This window comes from Apteryx rowi, unplaced genomic scaffold, assembly GCF_003343035.1.
Source record: "Apteryx rowi isolate R43461 unplaced genomic scaffold, aptRow1 scaffold_826, whole genome shotgun sequence".
In the NCBI taxonomy this organism is placed as follows: domain Eukaryota; kingdom Metazoa; phylum Chordata; class Aves; order Apterygiformes; family Apterygidae; genus Apteryx; species Apteryx rowi.
In genome coordinates, this window is record NW_020451123.1 from 57,074 (window position 1) to 80,901 (window position 23,828).

A 23,828-nucleotide genomic window follows, 5' to 3' on the forward strand; every position below is an offset into this window, starting at 1 on the left:
CATGGCTCTGGGGCCAGGCCAGTGGCTGTCTGCTGCATGCTGGAGAAATGAGTCAGAGATTTGAAAAGCAGCCCTATTCCAGCCAGAAAGACCCCTCTGACCACTGATTCATGATAACTGACAGCTAAAATTAGAGCTTACAAATCACATGGCTTTTTGGCTGCAGAGAAAGTTTGCAAAGGAGAAACTCTTAGCAATCCACCAATATTTAAAGACTGACATAACTTACCAGGACTGATAGCTTTAGTTGCACATGCAAACATTGGAAAGTGCTTGTTGTTTAAGAATTTATCTAATCATTATTTATTTTCAAAGACAGTTTACAGTTTCACTCATGCACAAGTAGGGTTGACATGGTGTACCAACACAGTCCTCATGTTTTTCTTCCTCTATTCTCTGCTTTTGGTTCTGTGATGAAGTTCCTGCAAAGGTACTGCATCACATCACCTTTCACTTTATATCCCTCCAAACTCCTAACAATAATAGACTAGTTTTACTTCCTAACAACATTTATTGTTTCTCTCTCTAGCTAACTCACTTGATAGTTATTTTAAACATATATTTTTACAAAGGTTTTGTTTCTGAAAATTATTTTGATATTTTTAATATTAAAAACAAACAAACAACACAGCACTCTTCACTGGCTGCTACCTGGCATAGTTCAGCTGTTCTGCCCTTTGCTGTTGGCATCTTGGAAGAGTACCTCAGAAAGCCAAGTGAATGAAACCATTAAAGAATCAGTTGTCACACCTGACTAACTTAAGGAACAGCAGAGGCAACATATTTTCACTGTTGCTATTACCTCTGTTTATCACCACACCCACTGCTATCCCTATTTTTGCTAAATTCCACTAAAACCAGTACAGTAAGGAGGGTCAAGGAATATAGAATTGAGATCATTCCTCTGCACTGGAGCTCTAAGATCATCTTGACTTTATCTGCATTAGTACACCCCCAGACTCGCACTGAATTCAACCAGTAGTAAAGTTACATATTTCTGAGTTTTCAGAAAGACAAAAAATAGTATCAGATGTTTCTGATGACTTGTATTTTAATTGCTCAACAACAAATTGTATATACTAAGCAGAAAATTACTTCCACTCAGACTTATCTGCTACAAAAATAAAGTTGCACAAATATATTTTGATGACCTGCCAGTTTTACTGTTCAGAAAAAGTTGAAATCAGTTAAATGGTTTTATTCTCAAAACAGATCAACAATATAAAATATTTTAACACTATTTCTGTTTAAATAATGGTGACAGATTATGCATATGCTTAAATAAAGTGCTATTTTTACAAATAAGTATTTCATATTTACTTTTATTGCTGTTCTAACCTCTTAATATTGGTTAGATAAAGTATATTTTAGTTAATGAGGAATACAGCATTACTTTTCCTTTATATTCCTTTTCACGAAACCATTACATTTTAAACTTGGACTTTTATTTGTATTCACAGAAAACTTCACAGGCATATTCAGTTTAGAGATATTCACATGCAGAAGCCCTTGTAATTTGCAGTGATTTTTCACTGTCTTCTTCCATGCTTTTGTTGTTCTTGAGTGTAGACCCATGTAGGTCTCCTATGGTTTCATCATCTATGGCCATCTCTAAAGATCAGAATGAAAAAGAATGTATCTTCTTATAAGGTTATTCATTCTTCCTGCTCTTCTTTCTTTGTTCTCCTTGAATCCAAACCAGTGAAGCACTAAACACTTCAATGCTTAGGTTGAACTTTATAAGCAATCTCATTTTATTTTTCTTTGTGGCTTTCTGGGATTGGAACTGTAGACATTACTGCAGAAAGTCCTTGCATGTTCTTTATGGGTGTAGTTAGCATTAATTTTTCAAATTTTCATTTGTACACTTGGACTTACTTAGCCAGGCCCCAGACTTCATCATAAGAAAAGATCTTTTCCCAGTAGCTACATTTTAGGAGGAACAGCTTCTTGTGGTTTTACAGAGCAACCAGGTGCTGTAACAAGAAAAAAAAAAATCTGACAACCTGCAGTCAGCTAGACTCACAGTTTTACTTCTAAAGAAAACAGTCCAACTCCACAACTATTGCAAACAGGCTCACATTTTGTAATCTCATTGTTACACCAGACTCCAACATTTTGACCCTTTAATGCATTTTATTCACTTTAAGCCCTCTCCTGTATGGAGAAGGTATGAAAAGTCAAACTCACCTGTGAAGAGGTCATCTGCTACCACAAACCTTTCCAGTATCTCTCATTATTCCATGAGTACCTTTCCAACAAGTGACTACGTGGATCTTGTATGATTTTTATTTGCAAGTCTGTACTGTTTTTCTTTTATTTTTACTTCTCTATCTCCAGTCTCTCTAACTCTCCTCTAGATAAGCTCCATTTGATATTTTTCACTTTAAATCCAAAGGTGGAAAGTAAACATACAAACCACTCCCCATTCTCTTCCAGTTATTCTGTAATGTCTTCTTATTTACCTATATATGTATCTGCAGATACACAGGTGTGAACATATATGAATATGTAACATGCAATCATATGTAAAGAAACTGCAAGATCAGAATAACTGCAAAGAATTACATTTATCACGAATTGAATGACATCATATTGCTTTTTCATCATTGCCATAGTTAACTTTTCATTTAACTTGTATCTGGAAAACGTTCGGTTTGCACTTTTGGTACCTAAATCCAACCTTTATTCAGTTCTGCAGCTAGATAACAAGCTATTTTCTTTTCTAACACTCGTGGATAACAAGAGAAAAAAAGTATTATGGTAGGTGGGGCACAGGACAGTTGCATACCTATGGATGTGTATTTTACCTTGAAATCTTCCCTACAGTCTCAGCAATGGACACAGACATGCATATATCCTTAACCCAGAAAACTGTTAGCTAGCTTGTTTGCCACATTTGGTCTTTTAGCCAGTATTAACTAAAAGTATTCATATGTTGTTCAAACAATTTCAGGTGCTACTTACACTGGGAATTGCCAGGAGGTCGTGTGTTACTAACACTACTCTCAAAGGAAGAGTGGAAGTTGTGTATAGTTTCTTGTAAAATCTGCCTCTCTCGTCCCTGTAAAAACAATATAAATTAAAATAAGGCATTCTTAAATTTCTCTTTCAAAAATTAATTAGGAGTTAACAAAAAATGTGAAAATACAGAGTAACTCTCATAATGCACTATTAGTAATAACAGTGAATAGTTACATCCAAGATATGTAGAAACCATTGTAGTAATCTGTTCCTGAAACTACCAGAGAGCAGTGCAAGCATTTTCAGAATTTTCTTCACAACTGTTTCGCATGGAGAATCATCCACCTCCCCTAATTTTTAGCATGATCACTTGCTCCTGTTGATCTTAACTCTGGGGAGCTATTATCTTTATGGGTTTTGTGATCTGAGCTTCCAATATCAGAGAGAATGGATCTTGAAACTGAAGAAGCAGCTGAGAAGTGTCAGCAGGCCTAATTACAGATATGCTCCAGACCATAATGCCTCCAACAAGGATGTGGCTTACTGTATGCCATTCTTAGCTCATTTGTACATGTCAATACAAAATTAAAAGGCAGGAAAGATATAAGGAATGAGAAAAGTGCTATTTATCTAATCAGAGAGAAATCAAAAACTGTTAGGAAAAAGAAAGGGGATCTTTCACATTATATCCTGGAGCTGGACTATAAGATTCTTTCTAGCATCACTGAAATTGAATTTCAATAACAATAATATGGCCAATATTCATGTTACAATTAGCTTCTGATATAATTGACAATAATCTGTAAAGAAGCTGTACAGTTACTGAACAAGGGAAGAGTTAATGAAAGAGAACAAGAAAGAAGATATTTTTCACTSATCAAATACATAAAATACTTTGTTTGGAAAACATACATTTGGTTTTTCTATCTGCAACTGAATTTTCCAAATATCTGCAATTGAATTTTCAAATTCATGTTGAATTAGCAATACAAGCAAACCTGGAATTAGTTTATTAAGTACAGTACTTCAGAATGTACCTTTCCTGCATTCAGTTCAGAAATAGCTGCCAGAATTTGCTGCCTTGACCCATCAGTTTTAATACCCAGCTCTTTCAGATCACCATCAGTAAGTGTAAGGAAGGCTTCCATATCCACCTACACAAGAAAAAAAAAAAAAAAGACATTCACTTAGGCATAAATTCTCTCCTAAAGAATAAAACTTCTTTGAATGTATGTATTTACTGTAAATATTATGCACAAAAAAATGTTTAATGAATTGCCAGCACCAAATGGTACCCACTTTACCACTCTGTTGCTGGGTTTTAAAATCTGTTGTTAATAACTCAAATAATTATGATAATAGATTCAAAATATTTCTGGATTTTTTTTTATGTAGACAGGGACAGTCAATACAAAATATACTCCTCACAAAAATTCCTCTCTGTATTTTAAGAGTCGTTTGATGTGCCTAAGATTTTTCTCTCCATTTCTTTTCCTTATCTCCTTTTTAGTATTTGGGACTTTCAGAATATTGTATGTACTTTTCCAGTGTCTCCTGAGGAAAACTTGCGGTTTGTTCATACATCAGTTTTTATTATATCAATGCATCCATAAGGCTGTGGTAAGAACAAATATCTAATTTTTCACATTGATGCAACCTCTGCACACAGCATACTCATTTCTACAGAATGCTCTCCCCCCTATCATGTGGGAGAACAATAATAAACACAATGTGCTGTGATGCAGCCGAATAATGTTTGTTTCGGGTGCCAAATATTCTGTAACATAGTGGGACCATACCTCTCAGCAAGAAATTCTGAACTCTGCAGCAACATCAATTAATTGTATGTCCATTCACTGCTCTCTATCTTTGGGCAAACAAACACACAATTATTGCTCACAACTGATACTGTCTTAAAAACTGTAATGAATTATTTGTAATTATTTTCAGCATTGTTTCTTCTCATTGCATCCTTCTGGCAGGCCTATGTCACAGGCCTTGTCTACAACGATGCTTAGGTTCCCCATATTAAATCTACTTCCTCTTATTCATATCGGATAAGGAGAAGAAAGCAGCCACCTTAGCAACTCCCACCTTGCTGTTCTCAACTTGTAAATGAGGTTCTAGTTTTGATTTCTGGGCTGATACAAACACATACAGAAAAAGCAGTACATAATAAAAAAATAAAAATAAAGACATCTGGGGAATCTATGATAATATCACAGTTTGAATGTAAAAAAACTGCTAAAATGCCAAAATCTGCAGCCACAGTACCAGTCACTAATACTTGAGATGGAAATGGACACTCACAATTGCCAGATTTATTGCCTCATAGATACTGTTTATCTAGTCAGGTAGACCTCTCCGTATACATTGTATATTGGACCACTTGGTCCACATTTCAAAGTCCTCTCTGCAATCAGAAATGGTTGAAAACTTTCAAAATTAAAGTTGAGATTCTGGATCACAATTCTGATGCAATGTGTCTCATAACTTACGTTTTCTGTAACACTAGAAAATAAATCTTTTCTTTAAAAGACTTACCTCTTGTTCCTCAAAAATAGGCTGATATTTTTCRAGAGACAATTTTTTAAGGATGCCAGTCAGCTCATCTGTAGTAACAGAAAAGAAAAAGAGAGATGGATCAGAATAGATCAATTTTAATTATCTCTCTGGAAGATGTATAGTATTAACTGCTTTAGACATACTATTAAAAGATGCATTCCACATAGTCACATATGATAACAAAAAACAAATTATGTTTATTCTGACCCTGCATCAGAAATAAAAACATTCTTACTGTGTTCCGACCTGCTTCAGTAAACTATAATTCTATCTAGTCTTACTTTGATAGTATAAAATCTTTATGTTGCATCCCCCTTTCCTCCTCATGAAAAGGATCTTAAAAAAAAGAGCCAAAACACTTAGGACAACCCAGGCACTACAACACCTAAAATGCAGGTGCTTGGCCCCCAATGGCTGACCCAGATCATCCAGGTTAGACACCAAAACTCCTCAAGCAGGCAATGAACTGAATCCATATCATGATCCAGAAAGGCAAAATGCAGAGCAAGCAACCATCTAGTCACTCGTTCAAAACACTGATACAAGTGTATATCTGAACCTCTTCTCTTTAACTGGCTGACATCCAGTCTTGAACACAGATAGCTGAATTCTACTTAAGATGAAACTTGGGCAGAATTTACTTCAGCACTGGATATTTGGTTTCCTCCCAAAGACTGGGGAAATTAAAAGTTGGAGGACTCAATAGGCACTCTTCTTAACACACATTTAAAGTGTGATTAGCCACTTAAAAACAAAAGTGCATTTTTACAGTAACTCACCATTGCCTCTCTTAATTACACACTACCTCCCTGAACACATGATTCTGGTTATTTTCATTGCTTTGCAATCACATGTGACTAATGCTTTCTTTTTCCAGTAGTACCAAAGCGGTCATTTGAACTGAGGAGTCAAAGTAAAAATGAACAATATGAATGATATACCACAAAACTACATCTATATATTTAATATTCCTCATATAAACTCCCTTACTTTGTAAAGACAGCACTATTCCATTCCTAAACAATTTTTGCTTTTATTTCACTTCTTCCCCTTTTGATTGTCCCTTTTCTTTCACTTTCAGTAGAAACATATGAAAGAGATTTACTCTTGACTTCCCAAAAGACAGCAAGTATATTGAAACAGACAGACACTTCTATTCACCATTCTGGAAGCCTCCTTGTTTACATAAAAGAGTCCATGGAAAACTGCAGTGTTACCTCTAATTGAGTCTTAGTTTTGCTAGGGTTTTGGTTTTTTTACCTCAAGGTCAATTAATTTGGTATGCTTAAAATGATTTGTAAAGGTTGGCACAGATTCAGACTAAAAGCTTTAGTTCCCCAAGGTTAATCCATGGGAAAAGGTCTAGCGCAAAGTAGCCAGCTTTAAAAACATAATGTGAGAACTTCTGCATGCGGTTTGTCAAGAAATACTATCTTACTGAAAGGTTTGTTCTTAAAAGAAATAGAAAGAAAGATAAAAGTTGTATTAGAAGCACTTATATATCTTATTAACCTTTCTTCCTTTTAGGTTATTAGTTAGCCCTCTCATTTTTCAGCACACTATCACACCTAAATCATAGGACAGGGTACTGGAAGAATCTTTCAGGGTCTCTGAGTCTAGAGCCTTGCTGTCATAAACAACCATAACATCTAACACGTTTCACACATTTAGACAACGCCCTCACCTGCAGGCCTCTTGTGGTTTCTTTTCCTTTTTTCTCCTCCCACTTTCTGGATCATGTACTAAGTTTGAACAAAATCTGAAACCACTTAGTTTTATAACTCTTGCATACCATACTGTTTCTCCTTTGCTTTTTAACTAGGTCTTTCTTCTACTTATGCCCATATCTAGTCTCACTAGCTACATCCCTGGAGAAAGCAAAGATTCTCAGAGCCATGTTACTACTACTTCCACATAACTAGTATTTAACACCTCTTTAGCACTTTTCAATACTAATAGAGTGAGATTACCTTTCTCCAAATTTTCACAGCCTCCTTTTACTCTCACATGGTTTCTTCTTTCATGATTCTCTACATCACTGGTTCTCAGAACAGGGATAAGCTGCTGGTGGTCCAACTGGTTACCTAAAAGAAACAATACACACCACTGAACCATGCTGCTTACTGTTTCTTCACAGTGATAGTCAATGAAAGTCAGTATTCTAGTTTGTCTAAGTTTACATGAAAGAAAAAGAGAAGCTAACATCACAGGCCTTTTGTACTTATTTTTCTGATTACTACTGGAACTCACTTCGAATTAACGGGCCACTTAACTACGAGAGCTTACAAGCACAATGACCCAGAATTGCTTAGGTTTCTTACAACTTACACCTCTGCTACAGAGGAAACTTACCGTACACACTAATGTATGCACTGCTGGTGAGGCCATAAAGCTCTACCTTTCAAGGTGAGATTGTAATAGCTGATAGCTTGGGGAATTCCCTCTGTTACCTGACAGTGAATTCTCTTCCCTCTATATATTTCTAAACAAACAACTCTTATGCTATGAAGCCATCACTATAAAATGGTGCTAACATTTTCTTCAGCAGTCACTACAATATGTTACAGCTAAACCATGATAAGAGGACAGAAAGCAGGTCAAATACCACCTCCCTTTAGTGTCAACTTGAAGTACAGTGACAGTACAAAGTTAGCATATGTGGAAATCAAAATCAATCCTGACACTTCCAAAAAGCAAAAATAGGACAAGTGTCTCTTGCAGAAACTAGAAAAAAGGTACCTCTATTGCTTATTTAAAAGATTCTAAATCATGGGKTTTTTTTCACTTTTCTGACACATTTACAGAAAAAAAACATGAAGTGATATCCTGTCTCCAGTGCAGTAACTGGACATTTTTTATATTGTAATTTAGATCTAGAAGTTCAATTTATCTCATTGGAAAGAACAGCAGACTCACTGGAAAAGTAATAACATTTTTATTATCCTTTCTTATCCCCTAGAACCAAAAATAAGGTTAAAATAAGGCTATTTTTGCAATTCAAAAAATAATGCAATACAGCTCTAAAATAATCAGTTGCATGTTGCTATCATGAATCAAAGCTGTCTTACTGTAATGATGTACTTCACTGAATTTATTAAAAGTATATTTTCATTTCAAATGCAGAGAAAGTACATGTTCTACTCTCAGTTATAATGTGTAAACGGTGAAAAAAAATAGGACTCAAGCCAGAGAGGGAGGAAGGAGGTGATATGACAGTGATGTACCTACGTGTTCTGCACTAGCTTTGAGATAGTAACAAGCTCCCTCTAAATGGAAGGGGACAACAGCTTTTGGGAGAAGAAAAGCTACAGTTACTGCAGAAATGCTAATCTCACAGGAAGAAACACTAAAATATTTTTTCTGGAAAGAAAATGGTTCTCATTGCCACACAGATACACAATAATCCAGTAAAATTATAGCTTCTAACTCTTTGTGCTCTCGAGGAATCTCACATAACCACTGTGCCCTACTCACCATCTTCAGTAATTGTACCACTGCTGGAACCATTGCTCTTGGCCTGTCTGTGAGAAGAAGAGAGAGAGGACTCTGCGTTGTGAACCTTAGGAGATGGGGAGGGTGACGGGGAAGGTGTGAGAGTCGGTGATGTACTCTTAGATGTAGATGAAGTCCCAGATGGAGGTCTTTTGTTCACTTCCAGCCTTTGCTACAGGTAATAATACAATCATTTGAGTTAAAAAACTGGTAACTACATATGATGCTTCAATATTATTTAAGATTCATATTATTTCTGCAGAGCATGTAGTCACAACTATATGCTTCTGCTTTATTCATGTTGAAATAATTAGAGCCATACCAATTTATCTGAGGTGAGAATCTGTCCCCTTCAAATGCATCCAGAAAAACACATTTATTACGGACAATTTTTCTTAAAGCAGTACTGTATACATGCACTAACAATATTCTGTTTATAAAAGCCGAAATTATTTTGTCTCTGAACACAGGCCATTTTCATTCACAGATTTAATTAAATACTAAACTTTTCAAAGTGTATTAGACCCCAATTTGARGTAGCACTTCAAGCTGGATTAACCGCAAATATGCAATAAACACAAACTTCACATTTCAGGTGTATTTAAACACCTTGCAGCACTGCAATTTAAAGTTTTCAGTTAATCATTAAGCTTGTTATTACCGAATATCAATTAAACAATTCAGAACATATTCATTTCACAAATAGGTAACAGATGTGGAAGCATGGAAAAGGGAGAAATGGATGAATGACAAATGAGGAGCAAGAATATGTATGTATGTGTGTATTACATGTGTATGTATCTGCCTCTTCCAAAACCAGACAATATCTCATCTCCTAAATTCCTGAATCTACCCACCACTTCAAAGATTTCAACATTTGCATTAGGTATATAACCTAAAAAAGAAGTCTAGATGACTTTCTCCTGGATTTCTGAATTTAGCATTTAACTTAAAATATCTTTGTGTCAGTCAGACTACTATAAAGAAGCTAGAAGAAAAAGGCTGAGGCATGCAAAAAGTCAAGAAGAGAGAGGGACTGTGATTCCTGCCTCTCTACAATTTTGTTTCTGTGCTATGGTATAAAGAGAACATTTCTTGTTAGTGAATGAGATGTAGATTTAAAAGATAAAGAGGATGAACATTGGTAAAATTCTTCCAGTACTCTCTCCTCTGCCAGAATGTACTGCCTCCTTAAGCCCTGTTTCTGAAATGACTAAAAGTTACACAGCATGATACAGTATTTTTTGAGAGTCTTTTGGCAGAGCACCATGAACTCAAGCCTGTTTCTTTTTCTCTCTTACTACATTCCTAAATTTCTCTCTCTGTATTGTGTTACTTGTCATTTGTGCTGCAGAATGCTCTTCCCTTTCAAATGCACTGTCTGTGTTTAAATTACATCATCCTATAAACTGTTACTCAGTTTTTCTTTTCCTTCCTTTAAGGCTTGTACAATCTCTCCCTCAAAGACAGCTTTTGCAAAATTAATCAGGGTAACATCACTGCTCTTTTTAGATCAGCTATGCCCAAGTTTAGACTGCACGATTCTAATGGAAGAGCACAAGTGTTTCCATGATGGATACAGAGGTTAAATTCTCAGCATTTATTTAGATAGTTGGTTACAACAAAGTAGGCTTTTACGCTCTTGCAGCCAGTATGGATCTCTATGTGACTGCGCATTTCAAACAGACACTGCTGTCCAGGAAACACTAATCTCAAGCATGTGGTACACGAACATCTATGACGAGGTCCACGCTGACTACAAGATGTGTCATTGGTGGGTAGACTGAAGTCCATCTAGACTCGTAAGAGCAGAGGAAGTGCTGCTGTTGCCTTTGTGACAGATTGTCATCATTTCTGTTTAAAATCTGCCTAACAATATTATGAGCTGCCTTCCCAAAAAGCGATCTGCAGGGCACTACATTTCACTGCTTCTTTATCCCTGAATGTATTCCATTGTGAGTGGGAACAGTAATTTGACTTCTTAGTGGCAGTATTGTAGCAACAGGCCCTAAATTTGTAGATCAAAGCTCGTAAGTATAGGCATTATCTCTTATTAGACTAACTACTATAACTGGGGGGGGGGGGGGGGAAAAAACCAAAAAACAGACTTTTGGGGCACACAACCATTTCTTCATGTCTGAAATTATTTCCAAGGTAAAAACAAGCTGAGAGCAACTGCTGAGAGCTTAATTAGAAACATATTGGTCAGACCACCTCTGAAAGAAAAAACATTTGGTACCTGTAAAGGAGACTCTAATGAGGGAAGAGGATAATAAAGTAGCTATGTCTACAGGAAAGAAGGAGACGGATCATTTATAACCTATGGAGCAACTATGCAGGGGTAGAAAGGGAGGAAAGATTATAGTGTGTCAAAGAACCAGTATGAGTCCACAGCTTTTGGGGTCCAGCAGAGTTACAGATTTTAGTTCTCAATCTCATCTTTGAAAAGTGACCAGTAGTTCCTTGTGGATGAAAACTGACAGATCAGAGACAAAGCAACTGTTCATGGAAAATGTTCCAGCATTTGCAGTTGCAGGCTTTTCTTTTTCTGATTGTTGTCCTCCAGCAATTTCACTGATTAAATCACTCAACAAATTTTTAACTTCATTTACCATTGGCATTTACTGATTAAATATACATATTTAAGCTGATTGCTTACTGTTGCCATATAAGACATCACAGAATGAGACAGCAAGTGTAATCATTTTACATTATGACAATTTTTTGCTTCTTCAGCCAAAATGCTGAAGATTTCATGAACAGAGTCAAAGAAAACAAAAAGAATGAGCTGTTTGGAGAATACAGAAGGGAAAAGTTGAGAAATTTTGCTCTTGATCATGTATATTAACATTTGTAGAATACCAGACTTTTGAACTAACACCCCAAATTACGTGTTCTCTGTCATCCACACTCTGAAATTTGAAGATTCCCTTTGTGAATAAACCCATATATTTCATAATAACATATCACATCTCTTACTGTTTTTTTTCCTTATGAATAAGGGAAGTTAATTTTATTTTCATATATAATTTCTTTCAGGTTTTCAAGATACTGCTGCTTTCTAACTTCCCTATATGCAGATTTTGAAGATTTAAAATCTTCATCTTTAAAATTTTCTTACTGAGCAGTGCTGGCTTCAAACTACATGCACATAAACAGGCAAGTCAGGAAGGTAAAGCTACTTCAGGAAATCAACAGATAAGTCAATGCTGATGTTACGCTCTGCACACAGGAGGAAAACCTGACTTTGGTGACGACAACCTGAAATTCATATAGTTCAAAATTAACACCTTGCGGAGCAGACTGGATACATACGTAGCATTTATGGGGGGCAGATCCTGGTACAAACAATCTCATGTTCTGCACACAGGTTGTCCCTTTGGGGTGAAAGTAGCTAGATCACTTTAGAGGAGACCCCAAGAGGAACTAACACATAAAACACTGGGGACAATAAGGGTCCTAGAGAGAAGTAATGAGTAAACCAAAGATACACTCTAAGATCCAGTACTGCATTTACTGTTTTTAAAACCAAGGGAAAATAATAAAAAGAGAAAAAACATGTTTCATGATTAGACCTGCTCTTTTGTGGATTTATAATTAAAAGCAAGGTCTGTGGAGCTGAAAAGCTTCCATTACCATAACAGGAATTCACTCATTTTAGGCTGTGCAATATCATGCAGTTGTATTTACCAGTCATCCATGACTGAGACATGCTCTATTAAGATTAGCCATTTTAACAGCAGAAAAATTTACATTAATCTATACCTTTACAACATGTTCATTGCCAACAACTTGAGTACACTGCAAATCAGACAGGGTGGATGAAGGAGTTGACTGGACTGGACTATGCTGTTGGCTGGGTTTCTGTTCAGGTAAGCCTGCTGTTTTTCTTCTTTGGGCTGCAATTTGAGACAAAACATTATCCGCACTGCCACCTAAGAAACAAAAATAAATAAAAACAAAGTCAAGCAAACCATCATTTAAAAAGATGGGTTAATTCTCAATTCATCTCTTTCTACCATTCACTCTCTCTTAAAAACTAACTGCATGAATTGAGAGAGAGAATTAGAAGGTTCAGAGCTATTCATCAGCTTTCAGAAGAGGTGGCAAAAAAATCAACCAAATCCTGAAAAATCAATCAAATGAGAGGAGAAGAGCCAAACTTATTTATAGACACACATGTATACAGTTGGCTTTCATATTCTTGGAAGCCAGGTTTCACAAGTTGTTTCACCATAAATTCTTTACAGTTGGTATATACAACGCTTGCAGCTTTGTTTTTGACATAAAACATTAAAGCAAAAAATAAGCAAGATGGTTATAAAAAAAAGAGACTAAACTACACAAAATATATGTTGCAATGAACAACATCAGCATCCACCTGAGCCATTGTGGGTGGACACAATAAAATTAATGAGGTCTTTCTGAGACAGAGGTTAACCTACATGACTTCCATAACAGGTCCAAGGCTTTTGTTCCCTTTGTTCCCTTATATATGTGTTCAATGTCCATGTGTCCACGAGTTCAATCCCGTTCCAACAAAGTTTATGGAAGCTTCGCCTAAAGTCTTATACAGCAGCAGGAGCCCTCAAAGAAAGTTTAATACCCTCTGCCTTAATCATGAACATTAATTTTTAGTTGAACCAGACTTATGTGACTTCTATATTAGAAATAAAAGCAGCATGGTACCTGATCTGTTATGCAGTTCTCCCCCATGTCTGTTAATTCCTGCAATGTTATTGGATCCACCAGAAGAATGGGGAGAATGATTGAAGTTGTTAGAATTCGAGGGAGATGCAGGTCTTCTTGCAAATGTTGGCAATTTGACTGGTCTAGTTCCTTTGCTAACAGACATCTGACAAAGAAAGAGGAAAATAATGTTTATCTTCATTATTTAAGCAAAAGAAAGATTAAACTTCAACCACCATTTTACGTATCATAAATTCAGTTCCTCTGAAGAAAAGGACATAATAATAATCTTATTTTACATATATGCTTATACTTATGCTGTGCAAAAAAATCACATTTTTTCATACAGAATCCTGGTTTTCTCTCACATCTTACAGAAACTGTACCACCTACCTCTCAGCTATCATATTCATCTTTCTTACTAACTGAACTGCAACTAGTGACATGAACTTTCTCTCCTCCAGTTGCATTTTCAATCCTCTTCAGTCTATGCAATACTCAGCAAAATGATGCAGGTAGATGATAATTGAGTCGTAATGATCTAGCCAAATGCTAGTCAAATCCTCAACTGCATCCAACATCCTCTTTGAAATCTTTTGCTTTTTACACCATTAACCACCGCCAACTACAGCTGGCTTTTGAGCTATGCTTTCTGTTTCTTATCCTTTTGCTCAAATCAGTCATTGAATCTCTAATTTTGCAGGTTTCTCTCCTTCTCCCTATTCCTTGATTGAAACCCTTCTTTCTCCACAAAAGAATCTGCAGCTAGTCCTCCCTTACTTAACCTGCCCCTCACTTTGTATGCTGGTGCCAATTATCCACATATGTAACTACAATTATCATTTTTAGGATGATGAACCAAAATTTACCTTCCTGTTATCTATCACTTTCCTTCCAACATACCACCCCGTTCCACCTCATCTCTTCTAGATGTATCCAGCATTCAACCTTCACTTCAAATAGAAAGACGGAAAAAATTCCTGATGTCTTTATTGTACCATTTCTAGAACTGACATGAAATGCAATTCTAGACTAGTAAAATAAACTCTTCTTTAACCTTGTTTCTTACAGCCCAAAGTCAGGAGAGTAAGAATTTCTCTTTTTGTCTGTTACTAACCATGAAAGCAGTTGTCAAGGATGCTTTGCTTCCTGTTTCAATAAAAAGCAAGATAGTTTCCTTTTGCTTTGTGCTTTCCCTAAAAACACTGTAGAAAGAGGCAAGTTCTTTCTACAAAAACTAGAATTTACACAGACTTTTCATTTTTTACAATACCTTCACTTCAGCTGAGAGTTTGTACTCTTCTAAGCCCACTGGATCACCAATTGCTATGATTTTATCACATATTAACCTTTTCAGAATGTTATGCCTATTTATATAAAATATCTCCTAGGTATTTCTTCCCTTTCCCCAGTTCCTAAAAATTGAGCAACTTTTCTTCTGCCCACTGTCTTCTTCCAAACAAGAGCAGCTTCTGCCACAATATGATGACTGTGCCTTCTTGGGCAACTAAAATATATAGGTGAAACCAACAGTCACTTTAGCAGTTTGCAGCAAGTTTGTCAGTGCTAGATATTCTGGCAAACAGCAATAAAATTTTTTTACTTCATGCAAACTTTTATTCCATTTACTTTCTTTCCACAGAGAAGTGTATTCTTCCTAAACAGCAAGCCATTAATGAGACACTGGGATTAAAGTCATTTCTAATCAGAATTATATGGCGCTCTCACCATTAAAAGAACACAGAAGGAAGACGACACATAAGGAGGAGGAGAAAGCATGTACAAAACTGGCATGGCTTACCAGCCAGCATGCTTTGGACATACCAGTACACAATATTTTCTTATACATTCCATTTACTTACTATATCAGAATTTCCACTGCTGTTAAAATCATGCTTGATTGCTCTCTGTGGCCAGGCAGTTCTCATCTGTTCAGCTTTACCATCTTTGTTGATTCGTGTTCGGTCAGAACTCCAAAGCTCAAAACTTGAAGGTGGTAAGAAAGGGGGAATCACTGCTTTCAGCTTATCACTGGGCAGCCTAGTAAATGGAGCACTACTTCTTAACTGAGAGAGGACAAAAAGAAAGGAAAAAAGACAGAGACTCATTTTAGAAAGATTATTGGGAGCTAATGATGCATGTTTAAAATCAGAAGCTAAACAAAGGCACACAGTATCATTAAAAAAAAAAGGTGGAGGCAAGTACATTTTTAAACAAAATAAAATGTAAATGAGACAAAAGTCAAGGGCTGAATCCTGCTTCAAATTGATTTTAACAGGAATATTAACAATCCACTTCCAAAGAAGTGACAAACAGGATACCTGGCCAGGTAGTCCTCTAAATTCCCAGATAAGACACCTGGGAACATTGAACATTTCTGGAGAACACACAAAGCAGGATCAAGCAAAGTAAAAAAGAAGCAATTAATGTTGACTTTCTGGAGTTCTCTCAGTCAATCATATCAAAAGCTTTTCAACTGATTTTACAAATTCATTGTTGATCATATAAAGGTATGGACTATTCTTTCTTAAAAGAGTCAGTATTCATCAACAGCTACCACACCATATTATTTGTAGTATTTCCTAGTCTAAGAACAACAAACGCGTCACAGCTTGTCAGTTCCTGTCTAGTGACTCTCAGTAAATGACAGCTCTCTTTTTAATGGTGACTCGTAGGAAGGTAAAAATTGATGGAGCTGTGTGACCTTCTGAGTTGGGCTGAACATATCAAGAACACTGCAACTAACCATGGTTGTCAATAATTCATCATCCTTTCCTCCTTTTACAGTGCTTACACCTGAAAAACAGATAAGTGATTGTTTATTGTTTACATGCTCCTACTTCTTATTCTCAAGAATATCTTACTGCTTTCAAATGTCTTAGTTTTACTCTCAGTAAGCGCACAGAGCCAAATTTTTCACCAACATTGTTTATGTACCAAAAATCAGGTCACCACTCTTATTTCACAACACAGACTACTGGGGTTTTGCATGGAGATCCACACAATTGCAATACACGTGCTTTATGATTTGGGCTTTTCTGATAGCTTTTCTCAGGTTTTTATACATAAATTGGGTACTCATCATATAAATTAGTTTACCAAAGATATTAACATTTTCTGAGTGAGCTGTCACTACTGTCCAATTTAATGGTGTTTGCTAGAAAACAATAACATTGTGACATTAGCATTTTCCTACTTAAATGACGCGGTACTCAGCATGCAGCGCAATCAACAGTCAGAAGTACAAACGTGACAGAATTAATATGTGACCAGTCTCCTTCTATAACTATATATACATTATGCATCTTTTCCTCTATATTAAACTAAATAGACACTAAATAAGTACTTTAGAAATAGTATCATCTTGACATAAGAGAGCATTTCCCATAAGACAATTCTGGCTTTACCACTATCTTTGTTATTTGTGATCTGAGCTGCAGCAGCATCAGGGTTTCCAGAGGTGTCCATATCACTCTGTGAAACTGCTTTTATGGTGGCATTTAATGAAGATTCAGGCTCATCAGGAAAAGGCACAAACTGATTAGAAGAAAATCCATGACGCAATGTCTGAGTCAACTTCAGCTTGCGGAAGCGATTGGACATCCTGCTCCACCACGACTAGATTGATAAGATAGAACAATTTAGTTCTAACTAAAAGAAAAAAGAAGAAATGTACAGTTAAGTAACCTTCACTTCATCTGTCAAGGAGTTTTAGAGATAAACTACAAAAGCAATGTTAAAGTGGTTTGCAATTATCAGCAGAATCCCTCACCACAGTCTTTCCCTATTTTTCACTTAGCAAATGGTTTATAATATTTTTCCACACTATCTGGAAAGACAACGTAGATGAATTTATTAGGGCAATTTGAATAGGAACTTTTGACAACTACATGGCAAATATTTAATCTTCCAATAAACTCCCAATTTCATCATCCATTCTTATAATCTCTGGCATCAAGGAACCGGCATGTATATTTTCCAGCTTTTTCCAGACATGCATAAAAGTTATCTGATCTGCATGAAAGCCTGTCCTTAGGTTTTGGAAAATCGGTGGCAAGCTGGCAGTGTTCTGACAGTATTCCTGTCCATCCACGGTATGTACAGTCCTGCTAGACAGATAACTTACATCCTGCCCACTCAGTTCATGCAAAAAAATATATACTGAGTAAGTGCAAGTCAAGGAAATACGAACAGCAAAAATGACACAATCCTTAAGAATACTGCAGCTACAGCATCCATCCATACAAACATAGTACCCATGGAGATTGTCACAGGAGGGGACCAGCTTTGCTCAAAACAAAGTTTATCCAAATAGATTACACACTTCCCACGTTTTTTTTAAGTGGATGCTTCAAGAGGAATACTCTGTTATTTTCCCGTTACATTTCTCCAAACTTTAAAAGACCTATAGCCTATATTAAGATGACCTATGCAGTCAATATTAAGCATTACATGGCTTGGAGGTAAATAAATCAGATTATAAATATTCTCTGGTTATTTTTAGTAAAGCTTTTTCTTTCCAGAACACTTAAAATATTAAGGCATTTTTAAATGATGATACTTCATCAAGGTAGTTTTGCAGGATACACAATCCAGATATGCACTTTCCTAGTTTACTCTTTATTCTTGGCCATTCCTGGTTATCATACATATTCCTCTCTCTCCTTGGCATTTAAGTTTTTTCAACTCCTTATAGATACATGTCTTCCCAACTGTCATACTAAGTAATATAAACTGTAAACTTACTGCCTGTAAATCAATCCTTCTAGCAGATGATCATTAAAAAAAATTTAAAATYTGCACAGAGCATTAGTAAGAGAGTTCTCAGACCCTTGTATCTCTGTGGAGCCATATCTAATTAAGATTTACATTCCTCTCAGCAACAAAGACCTGCTGAAAAAAGGCAAGAGAGACGAATAGTTCTGAGAAAGCAATAAAAAGCACACAGTTCAGCATTTATTCACATTCCAACGGGAACTGAAAGGACAAAAAAAATCTAGCTTTGATATGGAACACAATGAGCATACAAGCAAGACTGCCTGTATAATGCGGTCTGCTTGTTGCAAGAGTCATTTAGCCTCAGCAAAGGAGGAGACGACTTCTAAGTTCCTATCATTTTTGCTACTCCTCTTTATAGTGCTTCTGATTTATTAATATATACACTCACCACAAAGTCACCTGAAATGAAGTATGGTCACTACACTACCATACAGAAAACTACCACTACCCTTTGAAAAGCGAGGAGTGATTGTGGGGAGGTGCAGCTTGTCTTCTGCGGTTCAGAGCAGGGCGGTCCAAGGTGCGGCGTCTGCAGTGTGCAGCTGCAGATGGCAGGGACCAATCTGCAAACACTGTAATATCACAAACGTTTGACAGCTGCGGTAAAGGACTTTAAACTAGAGTGAAGCAGCCAAATAACAAAAATGCTTTGGTGGGTAAAAATATCATCTGTGAAAGGCTGAAATCTAGTAGTAATGGGAAATGCAGTGGTATCAGACAAGAGAAAAATGGTGTTGCCACTTGAGAAATACTTTAGATATTTGTATGAATATTAGGAATAAAAGGGTAACAGAAGAACTGGAAATCTCTGCCCTCAACCAAAACGAAATCTAAAACAGAGACCGAATGTGATAATTCACACTTCTGTAATACTGATATTAAGAGTAAAATTTGCTGCAGAAGGATAAGCAGGAAGAAAAGAGGAAATAAAACTTTTGTATATGGAGAAGGCACAACTTTGTTTTCAAGTCCAGAAAATGGTGAGAAACAAACTAGTAGGAGTTCCTAGGCGAAGTTACAGGGGGAAAGAGTAAAGATAATGGTCATTCATCACATAGTCAATAGTTAAAGGAACAAGGGCCTGTACTATGCATAAATTAGAAATAAAAGAAAAACAAATGAAAGTAAAAAGTCTACTACTTAATGACAAAGATGATCCAATAGGGGACATGGAAAAGGTTGATGCAGCCATTTTTTTTTTTTTTAACTTCAGAACAAGATCATTTGTGATTAGGTATTTTAGTATAAATACCATTAATAGCAGGAAGGTAGAAACATATTAATACAGAAATAACACACTACAAATATTTAAATGAGCTACACAAATTAAAACAAGAAAAGACTGATTAAATTTACCCTAGACTAACTGTAGTCAAAACAGTCTCTGAAACAATACTGATCATCTTCAAGAACTGGTAAGAGGATGGAGAAGTTTTGGAAATTAAGCAAAAGGCAAGCACACATTTATCTAAAGAGGAAAAGGAAAACCTGAAAAATTACAGACCAATCAGCTCAACTTGAAAGAACATCAGTGAAAAAAATTTCTGTGTACCTACAACTCATAAGAGACAGTTGGCGTGGGTTTGTCAGGAAAAAATTGCATCAAATCAATCTTTGTTTGACAGAACAAGTCAATCTGTTTGGCAGAAGGGAGCACAAGCCGTGACATATCTTGACTTTATAAAAGCTTTTATCACTATTCCATGTGACATTCTTTGAACAAACGAGGGATATACAGTTCAAATAAAATTAATGTAGGGAAAGTGCCATAGTCAAAACATATGTTTTAAGAGACAAAATACCAACAATTCGCTGTCAAATTGGAAGCACATATTTAGCAGAGTGAAACAGGAGTTTGGAAATATTCATTAACAGGAATGATGAAACACTTCACAGTAAAAACTGCAAAATGGGCTTGGGTTAAAGCAGAACTTTAAAAAGTCTCTAAAATGCACATCAACAGTAGCATGGAAATTGGCCTGTGTGTTTCAAGACCCTTGTAATATTTATGCTAAACATGCGAGATCACAAACTCAAGCRAATTCTGAGGTACATCACTATGAAAAATTATCCACCAAAACAAGTAATAACTGCAAAACCAATAAAATAATTTTTTTTTCTTCTTTTTTGCACAGAAGACTAGGTGACAATTCACAGTATTCTTGTTTAAATGGCATACCTGTTCTGACTCTATGTTGTTTCCTACTGGACTATTGCCAATTTCTAGCTGAGGACACAGCATCCCAGTGACTGCACAGAGGACAATAAGTCTGATTCATGCACACTTCCACTCTTCAGAGTCTCCTATGATCTTCTTAATTTGCAGTGCCAATAGCCTGTTCCCATTCATGGTTTAAATGAAGTCTACCCCCGTCCCAGAAGTTTTGTCACTTCATGATGAGCCACTTCTAACACAGAGATTTAGCTGTCCCACACCTAGTTCCAGGAGCATTTCTAAATATACTACCCCTGGAGATCCCAAGCTTTAGTTTCCTTCCTGCATCACGTCTATTACATACCATAAAAGTAAAACAAAGAATTACTGATGCAATTCCTGCATAGAACACACACACAAACATGCAGGTTCTCACCTTGTTAGGAGATACTGTGACCGACCAACAAAACTCTACAAGGGAAGAGGGCTCAGAGGAGATGGGCAAGGGTGAGGTGCCCATGAAGCTCAGGGACGAACGTAGGGAGTGACTGACCACGGCTGTAGCACTGAAAGCTGACTTTATCTCAACACAACGAGGGATTGGGGACCAGAGGGTGGCCTTTGTTTTAGATAAACAGCTATGTCAGTGTGGATCAACTGGTGTAAAAGTTTCTCCCCAAGTTCATCAAAAGAGTGTGAATGTTTCCCTGAGTTAGCCAGACCAGCATGGGAGGGGAAGTGTATACGTGGCTCAGCCCAACATGGAGTAYAAAACCTGAACTAAAGAATTTTGAAGAGAGCAATGGGCTTGAGCTGGTCTCAACCCATGTACTTCTTCCCAGCGACTGAGGATGCCCAGCATCCTGGCAGTGAGCATATTACAGAGACCAGTAATGGGGATCACATTAGTATTGTGATTGAACTGAATATTGCAATTGCTATATTTTGCTAAGTGACTTGTATTGTGATTTCAGTATATTGCTGATCACTCTGCTGAATCAAAAATCCCACGTAACATCAAATATCTCCAAAGAAGTAAATTTTGTTATTAAACATTACACCCTCCATGTGTGGAATATCTAAAAGTACCTGGTCAGAGAGTATTGGACTCTGACAGATAACTAACTAAATCCCCGCAATTTGCCCACTCCCATTTCAAAGAAAACAAACAAACAAAAAAAACCCTCAACCATGAATAGGAAGAGTCTACTAAAACTGGAGTAAATTTGGACTGTAAAAAGGGAGAATTAAAATTAAGATCATAATGGAAATTCAATTCCAAACTTATCAACACCATAACTTCCACTACTTCATTATAAGATTTATTGCTAGGCCCTGAAGTGCTCTGATGTAGACTCTTAATGAAGAGAAACAGTCACGTATTAGATCCAAAGTACTACTTTGCAATGACCTTCTCTGCTTCATACATTAGAGGAAACCATATATTGGTTATTTATTAAGAAATCCTCAAAAAGAGTAAGTATATTTACCTTTAATCCTCCTCTGTCATCTGGCAACATAGGAACATTTAAGGAATGCCTACTTCTGGAACAAGGCAAAGATGATCTGCTGTTCAGCTTACTCTTGTCTTTGTCTACTTGCATGCATGCTGATGCTAGTAACCGTACAAGTTCTGTGTCTGAAAGAAAACAAATTAATATATTTTGGTCTGTTTTGCTCTCCCCCAAAATGTAACACATCATGACTGATATGCTAACACTTCCCCTATGAGCGTAACACAATACATCAGACAATCTATCTAAAATTCTGATGCCAAGGTCTTGTACTTGCTTTCCTTCCATCTTTTTCAGAAGAATATTCTAAAATAACTCTCAAACACAAAAGCAGATTAGTCCCCAAAACCTTGTTTCTTGGCCTGTGTTTCCCACCCCTTCTCCCCACACAGCCACTGCAGGCTTACTCCCACCCCTCTCATTGTATTTCTCAGTAAGCGTGCTATTCAGCCAGAATCAGTTGTGTGTGATGCAGTGAACTGCTTCCTCTCACACTTTTGTAGAGGGCAAGAACAACACCGGGATGCATCCTTTTCTCACCTGACCCAGAAGAGAGCAGAAAAAATGACTATTCCTTCTTCAAGCATAGGTTGCAGAAAAGAAGCTTGAAATTAAATCCCAAAGAGAAAGGGCATGTTCAGCCTGGACAATGAAGGGACTGAAAAGACACAGCAAGGAAAAGGGTGGAGAAAAATAAAACAGGGAGAAAAAAAAAGGAAAAGGAGGAAAAAAATATGAGATGAAGACAGGAAAGCAAAAAATATTCTGTAAAACATTTTTTATACAGAAGTCAGAAAAAGACTGTCAGAAGGGCAGGCAAAATGACCTACATATTCTCCTTGTTGAACAGGAAACAACTTAACTGGTCTGTCCTACAAATAATTAACTATAAGAAAAACATATTCACTATATGTAGCCTCTAAAATTTCATACTACTAGTGCTTCACCATTGACAAAGAAAAGGTATCTGCTACTGACTAAAAACACCATCATCAGTAAATACGGATAAAACGAACATTAATTCCATCAGAAGTAGTGAGTTTTGGCTTCAGAAAAAGGAATTCAGGTACCAGGAAAGGTTAATAAGAAAGTGCCAAATTATACAATCTAAACAAATTACAGCAAAACCTAAATGCATTTCACCAAAGCCCACCTGAAGTCTGTTGCTTTTTTCTAAAGCGCTTCCCATGAAAATCAGCCTGGAATCCCAAAGTTTGATTTATTCTCAGCCTTTCTGTCCCTAGTGGGAGCTTCAGCCAGGAGTTCACTGCTTTCCAGACAACTGCACTCTCTCTGTCCTGTCCCTTTACTACTAAGTAGAAATTTCTAGCTCCAGAACTGGGCATTTCCCTAGTTCTGTGCCAATGACACTACAGAATACCAGGGCCACCACAACCAAATGCCACTGAACTGGCTCTGGTGCCAGACAACGTATTTTGGAGCACCTTCAAAAATAAGCCAGGAGAAGTGTGCAAAATCCATTAACCCACAAACGTATGTATTCATCTAAGCAATTAACCCAATAAACACCGCTTTCAGTAACCTTTTCTGGTCCAGTCTTGCATGGACATCAGGGGATACTCCTAGCAACTTTAATGTATTTTCTAGATTGGAAGGGATGTTTTTCTTCTGTCTGCATTGAGATTACAAACATTTCCTCGGTGCTCTTT

At 36.6% G+C, this 23,828-nt stretch overlaps 1 protein-coding gene across 1 annotated transcript in view; it reads right to left on the reverse strand.

The window, feature by feature from the left end:
- Positions 1-1,159: 1,159 nt before the first annotated feature.
- ANKS6 (ankyrin repeat and sterile alpha motif domain containing 6) overlaps positions 1,160-23,828 on the reverse strand; it is a 38,905-nt gene continuing 16,236 nt past the window's right edge. Inside the window, exons 6-17 of the mRNA XM_026089664.1 lie at positions 22,135-22,283; positions 17,118-17,328; positions 16,457-16,506; positions 15,573-15,776; positions 13,711-13,876; positions 12,787-12,956; positions 9,004-9,193; positions 7,500-7,613; positions 5,509-5,576; positions 4,002-4,118; positions 2,968-3,064; positions 1,160-1,976 (exon numbers count right to left, since the gene is read on the reverse strand). Of these exons, the coding sequence (XP_025945449.1) occupies positions 1,927-1,976; positions 2,968-3,064; positions 4,002-4,118; positions 5,509-5,576; positions 7,500-7,613; positions 9,004-9,193; positions 12,787-12,956; positions 13,711-13,876; positions 15,573-15,776; positions 16,457-16,506; positions 17,118-17,328; positions 22,135-22,283 (1,586 nt within the window). The 3' untranslated portion in view covers positions 1,160-1,926. The remainder of the gene's footprint in view (positions 1,977-2,967; positions 3,065-4,001; positions 4,119-5,508; positions 5,577-7,499; positions 7,614-9,003; positions 9,194-12,786; positions 12,957-13,710; positions 13,877-15,572; positions 15,777-16,456; positions 16,507-17,117; positions 17,329-22,134; positions 22,284-23,828) is intronic.